The sequence below is a fragment of the Camelus ferus genome, chromosome X (assembly GCF_009834535.1).
Source record: "Camelus ferus isolate YT-003-E chromosome X, BCGSAC_Cfer_1.0, whole genome shotgun sequence".
Lineage (NCBI taxonomy): Eukaryota > Metazoa > Chordata > Mammalia > Artiodactyla > Camelidae > Camelus > Camelus ferus.
In genome coordinates, this window is record NC_045732.1 from 13815651 (window position 1) to 13827292 (window position 11642).

Sequence of the window (11642 nt, forward strand, 5' to 3'; positions counted from 1 at the left end):
CAGTATACTGCAGAGCTTCATGAAATATCCTGGAAGACCTACCACATCCTCTGTCCCCATTCTTTACCAACCAAGCCAATTTCTCATCTATATCATGATTTTCTGAAGGCAGGCCTGTCCTCCAGGGAGAAAGATGTTAGCAAGATTTTCTTTCCTCCAGCAAAGAAAAAAAGTGTCCAAAGACAAAACAATCTAGGAGGTACATAAGAAGACCAGCACACTTCCTGGGGGCTCTACTTCACCAAGGATCCTACTGGTTCTCAGATGGTTCGGACACTGATGAACAGAAGTCACAACACCTGAACAAGACCAAGAACTGGTGACTGAAGAAGTATGAGGTCTTTCTGGGTAAGTTTTGTTGACTCATACTGACAATGGACATAGACTGCAAACAAGTTTTTAGAACTTAACAGGAGGAAAAACTTCCAATTTAGGCAGCATAGAAGCCTGTACAACTGCTTACATTACTGAAAGCTTGTTCTAAAGTAGATAAAAAAAAATCTTTGTCCTACCCATAAAGAAAAAGGAATAAATGCATAAGATCTCTGAATTTTAAGATTTTTACACTATATTTACTAAACACTAGAACCTCCTAAATTACTTTTTTCTAACCCTAGCACAAAATGGTTGTCACCCTCCTGCATATTCAAATTCCCAGGAGAAGACAAAAAAAATACCTGGGCCCCATTCTCAAAGAAACTGATATGGTCAATCTGGAGGAGAAAGGCACCTGAGCATCAGGATTTCTAAAGCTCCCCTGATGAGCTGTAATGTGTAAAGAAGATGGGAAAATATACTCCTAGCTAAAAAATAAAAGCTGCAAAAATCAGCAAACGAACAAGAAAGGAAAATAGCTAAATAGTTACCCCAAGACCTCTGTACAAGATAGTACATGAGTTTACGGTTACTATTTGACACTAAATTACACATTAATGATCATTATTCTGCTTGCAAAACTAGTACACAGCTAACACATGACGTAACAGAATAGCTATTTCCTATGCTCTACCACAAAGAACAAATTGACAAGGAAGGTATTTCATGAGGGCTTCAGAATATCATAAAGGTCTGTACAACACTTCAGAAGATCACAAGAAATCAAGTGATAAACAAGATGAAGCCTTGGAAGTGATAATAGCATCATGGTGGCATAACACATCCCTTGTTTTTGTCCCCTATTATCATCTAAACTTATGCATCCATCCATGAAAAAAAGTGCCTCTGTGGGAGTTGTAGAATTCTGCACACCTGAGGATCACGTAACAGGTAGAGAGACCTTGTTACAGGCTGTGGAAACAACAGAATACTGTCAACTGACCCCAGCCCTTACTGACTACAGTCGAGGAAGATCTGCAGAAGACTAACTTGGGCAGTCACCCACGGGTGAGATGTGTAAGTCCATCTTACACATCTAGAGAAGTTCCAGCTTTCCATCAAAGGAAAAAAAATATATATATGCAGGTTGGAATGGGTGGGTAGAATTTTGCCAACATCACCCCTCTCCCCTAGGCAGCACAATTAGACCTAGAGGAAGTCAGCAATCCAACTGAGGGGAAAAGAATGAAAAGTAATTTGGCATCTGCCTTCCCCAACTGTACAGCACTCTGCTAAAGAAATTCAGGAAAGAACAAGACCATCAGAGGAGCTTAAATGGACATGTTTCCTACTGACAGTGTTCTGGAGGCCAACAGGAAGTCCATCACAAAGCACTGAGAAAACACCACCTGAAGATCCCCACAAGGAGCCCAAAGGCAATCCCAACACTCCAAATGCCAAAATCACACCTCTCCCCAATTCTATAGCTGGTTCCTTGTGTGTACTTCTGAGGGTAGCTGTGAGAGCTCAGGCACAGAAAAGGTGTGCACAGAAAATAGGAAAGGATGTACAGATAAGACCCAAAAAACAATCAAACAAAAACATTATTAGTGCTATACTGCCATCAAGAAAATGAAAGAGAAGTTTCAAGCAGCTGACCTAGTATGTTATAAGATCAAGAGAAGATACAAAGTTTAAGAATTCTGCCCCATGTCAAAGCAAGAAGTGTGGAGCAGGTATAATCAGGTCCAAAAAAAAAAAAAAAACCTATTTCCACCAAAAGGCAGCTAGTAAAAATTAGAGGAGATTATACTGCTTCAAATTCAAAAACAGCAACACTAAACTCAAAGAATACAAAGAATCAATGAAACATGACCAACTGTGACTATAATCCTCCAATAACCAAACCCAAACAGATTGAAATATGCAAAATACCTAATAAGAAATTCAATATAGATGTCTCAAAATCTTAATGAACTACAACAAACACAGAAAGATAAAAATCAGGAAAACACATGAACAAAATGAGACACTCAACAGACAAATCATAAAAAACAAAGAATCAGAGAAAATCTGCAGCGAAATTCAATGAATGAAATGGAGAATGAAATAGACAACAACACAGGACCAGATGAAGTTAAAAAAAAAAAAAAAGAATCAGTAAGTTAAAGGAAAAAAAAGAAAACTCTGAAAAACTCAGTCAATCAAGAACAAAGGAAAAAGAATGAAAAAGACTAAAGAAACCTTACGCGATATATAGGACTGTCAGAATCAGCGGAGTTAAAAAGGGGAAGAGAGGCAAAAGGGGGCAGAAAGCTTATTTAAACAAATAATAACTGAGAACTTCCCAAATCTGGGGAACCCTTGAATACTCAACCTCACAAAGATAAGACACTACCCCATTAGATCAATTCAAAATAATCTTCCCCATGATTCACTATAATGAAATTGTCAAAAATCAAAGATAAACAGACTCCTAAAAGCAAGCCAAAGGGAAAAAACAACTGTAAATTACAAATGGACCCCTAATTAGGCTGTGAGCAGACTTCTAGCAGAAACCTTATAGACCAGGAGTGTGTGATAACATATAACCAAAGCACAGAAAGAAAAAAGTGTCAAACAAGAATACACCACCCAGCAAAATTATTATTCAGATACACAGAATAAACAAAGACTTACCCAGAAAACCAAATTGAGGGAGTTTATCACCAGTACACCTGCATTACAAGAAATGCTGAAAGTAGTTCTTTGTTCAAACAGAAATGAAAAGACAACAACCATTAATGTGAAAAGGTACAAAAGTATATATATAATGTACTGGTAAAGGTAATTATATAGCTAGATTCAAAAAATCCTAACTGTCTTATGACTGCTAACCACACTAAACTGCAACATAAAAGTTAAATTAAAGGAGTATTAAAAATAACTGTAGCTACTATAATAGCTAGCAAATACACAACATAAACAAAATAAACTATGACACTAAAAATAACAATGGCAGGAGACAAAGAATAGTCTTTGTATTCAACCAAAGTTAAGCTGATATCATTGTAAAAGAGACTGTTATAACTTAAAAACATTTCATGTAAGTCTCATGTTACCACACAGCAAAAACATACAATACATTCACAAAGATAAAGACAAAGCAATAAAAGCATACCATTATAGAAAACCACAAGTTGGCAAACATAAAAGCAGACAAGTAAAAGGGAAGAACAGAAATACAAAAAAAAAAAAAAAAAAAAAAAAAGCCAGAAAACAGTGAAAAGATGACATTAGCTAGTAACCCTGAAATATCAATAATAACTCCAAATGTAAACAATTGAATTCGCTAATCAAAAGGTACAAAGTGACAAAAGAAATACAAAAAAAAAAAGAAAGAAAAATGATACTCAACTCTATCTACCAAGAAACTCATTTCAGTTTTAAGGACACACATAGGTACAAAACAAAGGAATGGAAAACAATATTCCATGCAAATGAAACCGAAAGAGGAGCTATCTATCCTTATATCAGGCAAAGCCACTTAAGCCAAAAAATTATTAATAAGAGACAAGGAAGATCATCATTTGATGATAAAAGAATCAATACATCACAAATGTATTAACAATTATAAATATGCATGTACCATCAGAGCACCTGTATTAGGCAAACAGTAATAGATCAGCAGTAAGAAAGCACAATAGAATGACTGCAGTAGGGGAGCTACAGATAGATACTCCAGACAGAAATTTAATTAGGAAAATTGCATTCTATGAAAACAATCTGACAGAAAGCATATACATATAAAGAACCTTTCAAAGCACTATTAAAAGAAGCAAAAATATTCTCCTATACTGCCAGATGATAAATATCTTTTTATAAAGTAGTCACTGAACTCTGACTTAATATGTATGTGTGCCACAAATGTAAACAACACAAGACCCACTCAAGGAAATGTTAAGCCAAAAAAAAATAGTAAATTAAGTTTATAGTTTTAATCAAACTCTTGGGTATGATTTCCAGTAAACAACTACAAAAATTACACACACAGTTACTAATTTACAGACATAATGAATTTAAAACTAAGGTAGTTCACAATGAAATTTTTAAATATGATTTAAAATATTGAGCTTTTTGCCACTTCCCTAACAATTTCCTTATATCCTTTTTGCTACAATTTTTAAAAAATACTGTTACAATTATTCATCAACCTACCATCTGCTAGAAATAATCAATTCAATGTGTTAAACACACCAACACAACTTGAATGGAATGACTAAAATTCCAAAAGATTTTCTTTACAATCTTAACCTTTAATTATACAGTACTTTGCTTTAAGTAGTATAGTTTATGCAATTACAATTTGTTTAAATATAAAATAATACTTTATGTCAGCAACAACTTTCACCTAGCCTACTTCATTAATCTACGCCTCCATGTTTTCATTTTCTTTAAAAAAACTGTCATTTATTTACCTTCTTTGCTGTCGGTTGTTTTGTGACAGTCCTCATTTTTTTTAACATTTTTTATTGATTTAAAATCATTTTACAATGTGTCAAATTCCAGTGTTCAGCACAATTTTTCAGTCATTCATGGACATATAGACACTCATTGTCACATTTTTTTCTCTGTGAGTTATCATAACATTTTGTGTATATTTTCCTGTGCTATACAGTGTAATCTTGTTTATCTATTCTACAATTTTGAAATCCCAGGCTATCCCTTCCCACCCTCCACCCCCCTGGTACCCAGAAGTCTGTATTCTCTGTCTGTGAGTCTATTTCTGTCCTTTATTTACGCTTTGTTTTTGTTTGTTTGTTTGTTTTTGTTTTTGTTTTTTAGATTCCACATATGAGCGATCTCATATGGTATTTTTCTTTCTCTTTCTGGCTTACTTCACTTAGAATGACATTCTCCAGGAGCATCCATGTTGCTGCAAATGGCATTATGTTGTCGGTTTTTATGGCTGAGTAGTATTCCATTGTATAAATATACCACATCTTCTTTATCCAGTCACCTGTTGATGGACATTTAGGCTGTTTCCATGTTTTGGCTATTGTAAATAGTGCTGCTATGAACATTGGGGTGCAGGTGTCATCCTGAAGTAGATTTCCTTCTGGATACAAGCCCAGGAGTGGGATTCCTGGGTCATATGGTAAGTCTATTCCTAGTCTTTTGAGGAATCTCCACACTGTTTTCCATAGTGGCTGCACCAAACTGCATTCCCACCAGCAGTGTAGGAGGGTTCCCCTTTCTCCACAGCCTCTCCAGCATTTGTCATTTGTGGATTTTTGAATGACGGCCATTCTGACTGGTGTGAGGTGATACCTCATTGTAGTTTTGATTTGCATTTCTCTGACAACTAGTGATATTGAGCATTTTTTCATGTGCCTGTTGATCATTTGTATTTCTTCCTTGGAGAATTGCTTGTTTAGGTCTTCTGCCCATTTTTGGATTGGGTTGTTTATTTTTTTTCTTATTGAGTCATATGAGCTGCTTATATATTCTGGAGATCAATCCTTTGTCGGTTTCACTTGCAAAAATTTTCTCCCATTCCATAGGTTTTCTTCTTGTTTTACTTCCGGTTTCCTTTACTGTGCAGAAGCTTGTAAGTTTCATTAGGTCCCATTTGTTTATTCTTGCTTTTATTTCTTCTAGGAGAAAATTTTTGAGATGTATGTCAGATAATGTTTTGCCTATGTTTTCCTCTAGGAGGTTTACTGTATCTTGTCTTATGTTTAAGTCTATAATCCATTTTGAGTTGATTTTTGTATATGGTGTAAGGGAGTGTTCTAGCTTCATTGTTTTACATGCTGCTGTCCAGTTTTCCCAACACCATTTGCTGAAGAGACGTGACAGTCTCATTTTTTGAGCACAAGCTTTTGCATAAATCAAACCTGACCTTAAAAGGTTTAATATGTTAGATGCAAATGGAGCAAACACTGCATTTAGAAGCAGTTTATTTTATTTCTTTCTTTTTCTTCTTTATTTCTACATTTTATTTCTACATAATAAAAATTAATTAAAAGTTTAAAGGACAGTCATCTACAAAAAGTGACAATTTTCTGTTTTGAAAGAGGAAAAACATATATAATACCCTTCTGAAGGCTCCACGTAAGAATTTTTGGCAAGCCATAATTCAGGCAAGGTATGATGGAAAATGAAGTTCATACTGCTGAATGTTTGAATTTTCAGTTCTTAAAAATATCGTCTCATAAAAGTATTCATGTATTTTTACTTTAGAAAAAAATGCAAAATATTCACTTGTGTTGACTGGAGTGGTATTTTAGCATTTAAGCAGTACTTTTTTAAAAATCTGTAACTAAATGATGTCTGAAAACAAAATATGAAGTCATTCAATAACACAAACTAATCTGTATAAAAAGGAACACAGGAAATGTGTATGAGTTACATGTTACTGAAGATTATACAAGCTAATTTCTATAGTCTGTTCACTTAAGTTCCTTGTTTTATCATTAAAACAGAAATTTTCATATTCGTATTTTCATTATGCCTCTCCATTCCAATATAACCAAACTGTTTTATGTTACCCTCATAAAATAAGCTTTAGTGAATGAATTGGTTCATTTTCCAGCTGTCTGGGTTTTTAACAGACACACAGCATGACGTCCCAAGCAGCTTTAGAAACTTCAGAACTATCTAAGACTTGATCAGACATCTGTGACCCTAGACTGTGGTTAAAATTATATGACGTCATCCGATTTTCAAAGTACCTACGTATCTTACAATCCTTCAAAGTTGTGCTAGGATTCATCTGAGTCCGTAAGTTTGCAGTGTTCCATGAGAATGTTAGGAATCACGATGCTTTTGCCTTTCTTTGCTTTTCCCCATCTGAACCCAGAGAAATCTTCAAATAGTAATTCAGCAGCTTCCCTCCTCAAAAGCTGATTTTCAAGCGCCAGTGCCATGCAAGCGCTGACTTTCCTGTACAGGTAGGAGGAAGCAGGAGCGATGTCACCACGCGGGGCCTTCCAAGTCTTAAAATCACTGGGAAGCTTTAAGTATTTGCTTTCTGGCACTCAGGCCCAGTGTGGGAAGAAGCTGCTCCAGACAGGACAAGATACCACGTAATCACTGAAAAAGCTTGGTTTCAACATAAATCCAACTCCACAAAAAAAAATGCATCTCTCCAAAAGCAGCTGACCCACTGAAATCAGCAGACTATCGAACAAAAAGTTAAGGAAAAACGTCATTACATGAATTTAATTCATCTCAATCTGGTAGTGCTTTTAGAAGACTCCCTTTTTCACTCCATAGGATTTACTTACATGAATAATACGATAATGTTCTCTTCGTATGTTGCACAAAAAGGGCACCTAAAATACAACTTATGTTTTCCATTTATCCCAAAAGCATATGGGTCTAATCAGTCCATTCTGGCCAGAGTACACAAGGCTATTTCCGTCAGAATTGTAACTGAGTTTTTAAGGCGCTAAAGAGTAACCATCACAGTTTGATGGTTACCCCTAAAGAATCGAGAATCCCTTAAGTGTCCCATCTGGCACAGTCTTCGAATGGAAATAAGGCTGAGCCAGCCAGACAAGGAACCCACACCACGAAGATGGGGCTCAAGTTTGTGCACCCACATGACAGCTCATCTGGCCACCGCGGGACCAGGGGCGCCTGTGGGGCCACAGCCGGGGGCGGTAGGCTACAGAGGCCCGTCAGGGATGGGCGAGGCCGTGGCGGAAAAAGGAAGAGAGGGAAGCCTCTGGAGAGGAAATTCCAGGCGCCCAGCTCCCAAGGCATCGGTCAGCGGGTGATACGAGGGGACCAAGTCGGAGTGTCCGCCCGCGGTGGAGGCCGGAGAAGCGGGGCTCCGCAATCCGGGGCCTCGAGGCCGGGAGAGGGTTCGCCTTGATTCCCGGCCAGGGCCCGTGGGATGGGGGCGCACGGATCCTCGCCCGGGCCCCGGGGACGCACGATCTTCGCCCAGACCCAGAGGCCTCCCGGTGTCCTCTCCCTGGGCCCGAAGGATGGGGCGCCCCAATCCCAGCCCGGGCCCGCGCCCCCCCTTACCGGTCGCGCGGGTCGATCCACGATGTCTGGCGCCTGTTGTGGTCTATGTAAAAGACACGGCCGTCGTAGTCGCGCGCCTCCTCCCAGCCAGCGGGCAGCGGCAGCTCGGCGCTCTCTCGGGCCCGCGGCGGCGGTGGCGCGGAGGGCGCGGGGGGCGCGGGGACCGCGGTGGGAGCCGCGGCCGGCGGCGGCTCCCGCTGGGGCTGCGCGGGCGGCGGCGGCTCCCGCGGGGCCTCGCGCGTCTGTCCCCGCCGCCGCCGCCGCCGCCGGCCGCCACTCAGCCACGGCATGACGGCACGGGCCCCGCCGCCACCGCCGCCGCCCGGCCGCCCCACGCGCGCCGCCTCCTCCGCCAGCACTAAGGCCCGGCGCCCGGGGCGCGGGGGCGGCCGCGGGGAGCCGCCCGCTGCGCCCGGTACATCCTCCGCCCGGCGCCCGTGCACCGGCGCCCGCCTGCTGCCCACTCTGCTTGGGCCAGATGGTTGTCGTCACTTCTGCGAAGCTACAGTCTCGAAGCCCGCGCAACAGCCCATCCTGACGGTCCCTCCATTCCCAAGGAATGCACGGCCATGTTAGTCTTGTTCGCGGCCAGACCGTAGGTGGGATGTTGTAAGCATTATACCCCACTTCCTTCCTCTACCCACTAGCTCCTCCCACAGACTTCTTGCGGCTTTATACTCTTCCTCAGGCACCAGTCGCTTCCTAGTGCTGCCTCAGGTCTTCACTTTCCGTCTTTGCCCGTCTGCTGCTGTTCTTCCCGATCCTCCTCCTCACTTATTTCAGTTATTCCTAACCTACCCCTCCACTCTTTGTACAGTCTTCCTTACTTGCTTTTCCTCTAATCTCTTTTCCTGTTCCCTCCACCCCTTTTATTTCTGCCGACCGCCACTGCTCTTCTTTCTCTCCTTTCTGCAATCACCTTCCCAACGTTTCCTTTCTTTCCTCCACTTTCCCTTCATATTCCTTTTCCCTGCGCTCTTTCCTCTTCCCTTCCTAGCTAAGACCTACTTCCCACACGCAGCCACCTGATAGATAACCTGGGGCTGAATCAGCGACCTAAACAATTCCAGAGAAAGAAGGCACTCACCTCACTTCAGCACTGCACTGGACTCTTAAGCCCTAAAACCGTGGGACCCTCCACTGTGCTTATGTAAGCGGTGAAAGATGACGGCATGGGGCGGGGGGTGCGCCCTGCGTAGCCTGGTTACCCAACCTGGCCGCTCAAAAGTGAATAAATAGCCTGAGGGAAGGCTAGAGAGCTTAGTAGCTTGAAAAGGAAACTGCACCGGGTTTTCCTGGTTGAAACAGGGAGGACGCACCTAGAAGTGTGGATGTGGACAACTCACTACCTCATGTGCCCATCAGGACAGTCCTAAAACGGCCGATCCTGGTCTTCACTCTATATGGAGCCTCCTGATTGTCCCTGACTCTTCCATCTTCCAAACTGTGGGAGCCCACTAATTTTGAACGCAGATCAGACTAAGAAACTGCTGGGCAATGAATTAGGTGAACACCTAAAATGTTTAGACTTTGATGGTAATTTACTTTTCACTCAAATATCAAACCTAGAGAAACAAGCCACAGATCTTTGGACTCTTTCCTCCTCTAAATCTCTCAGCTTCTTAATGCTCCGATCATGTTATGAACTAAGGAGTGTGTCATATTTATCCCCTTCCTCTTGTGTTCACATGTTCTAAGTACCAATCCCCAGAATATAGGATTGAAAGGATATTTGGAGGAAAGGTCTTCAAAGCTGTGATTAAGTTAAAATGCGGCCCTTAAAATGGCTCTTAATTCAATCTGAATGGCCCCTTTAAGAGGAAGTTTGTACATGCAGGGTTGTGTATACACAGAGAACATATCAGCAAAAGGATGTCCATCTGCAAGACAAATGAAGAAACTAACCCTGCCAGCACCCTGGGCCTTATCTTCCACCCTGTATAATGATAATAAGACAAATTTCTGTTGTTTTGCCACTGAAGTCTGTGGTACCAGGCAGTCCTAGCAAACTAATTCAAGAGCTCTGAGTGCAATTCTTTATGCCAGGAAGGTGTAGCGATATGGCTTTGTTATTTTTAATTGAAGTATCATTGACATAAGAGCTTCAGGTAAACAACAAAATGATTTCATATTTGTATATATTGGGAAATGTATCAGCATGATAAATCTAGTTAACATCAACCACCGTACATCGTTACATTGTTTTCTTGAGAATTTTTGAGATGAGAATTTTTAAGATTTACTCTTTCCACAAATTTCAAATATGCAAAACAGTATTATCAACTGTAGTCACTATGCTGTACATCACATCCCTATGATTTATTTATTTTGTGCCTGGAAGTTTGTACCTTTTGACTCCATTTACCCATTTAACCCAATTCCCATGCCCTGATGTCTGTTCTCTGTATTTATGATCCAGTTGTTTTTCGTTTTGTTGTTGTTTTATGATTCCACATATAAAATCATACAGTATTTGTCTTTCTCTGTGTCGCTTACCTTCACTGAGCAAAATGCCATTAAGTTCCATCCACAACATCTCAAATGGCCAGTTTTCCTTCTTTTTTATGGCCAATTTCGATTATATATATATATACACACACACATTCTTTATCCAGTCGTGTGTTGAACAACACTTAGATTGATTCCATATCTTCACTATTGTAAATAGTGCTGCAGTGGATATGAGGGGTACATACATCTTTTTGTGTTAATGTTTACGTTTTCTTCAGATAAGTACCCCGTAGTGTGATTGCTTAATTAAATGTCAGCTCTGTTTTAATTTTTTGAGGAACCTCCATACTGTCCTCCATAGTGGCTGCACCAATTTATACATTCCCACCAACAGTGTACTATAGTTGTCTTCATTCCACATCTTTTTCAACACTTAGTATTTCTTGTCTATTTGATGACAGCCATTCTAACAGGTATGAGGTGATATCTCATTGTGGTTTGATTTGCATTTCCCTCATGATTAATAGTGTTGTTGATATAGTCCCACTTGTTTGTTTTTTGCTTTTGTTGCTGTTACTTTTGGCATCAAACCCAAAAATTCATAGCCCATACTAATTTCAAGCAATTACCACCTTTGTTCCCTTCTGGGTTTTTTGATTTCAGGTCGTACACTCATATCCTTAACTACATATTAAGTTAATTTGGTGTATGGTATAAGATAGTGGTCCAGTTTCATACTTTTCATATAGCTGGTCCAGTTCGCCCAGCACCAATTATTGAAGAGACTGTCCTTTTCCCATTGTGTCTTCTTGGATCCTTGGTCATAAATCAATTGATCATATATTTGTGGGTTT

At 40.3% G+C, this 11642-nt stretch overlaps 1 protein-coding gene across 1 annotated transcript; it reads right to left on the minus strand.

Moving 5' to 3' along the window:
• Window positions 1-250: 250 nt before the first annotated feature.
• LOC116662193 (NEDD4-like E3 ubiquitin-protein ligase WWP2) lies at window positions 251-9449 on the minus strand. Its single transcript, XM_032475639.1, has 3 exons — window positions 8338-9449; window positions 5898-5951; window positions 251-299 (listed from the first exon to the last, which is right to left on the minus strand). The coding sequence occupies exons 1-3, from the start codon at window positions 8625-8627 to the stop codon at window positions 251-253; spliced, it is 393 nt and encodes a 130-aa protein (XP_032331530.1). The 5' UTR covers window positions 8628-9449.
• Window positions 9450-11642: the final 2193 nt, after the last annotated feature.

Excerpts from the sequence above, each read along its gene's own strand:
- LOC116662193 (XM_032475639.1), bottom strand. The coding sequence starts at position 8,627 with ATGCCGTGGCTGAGTGGCGGCCGGCGGCGGCGGCGGCGGCGGGGACAG. Across the intron at positions 5,952-8,337 it reads TGGATCGACCCGCGCGACCG|AAGAAATAAAAGCAAGAATA; the intron begins GTAAGGGGGGGC and ends ATTTTCTCCTAG. Across the intron at positions 300-5,897 it reads AATGAAACTTACAAGCTTCT|GTGTTGTGACTTCTGTTCAT; the intron begins GCACAGTAAAGG and ends GGTCTTGTTCAG.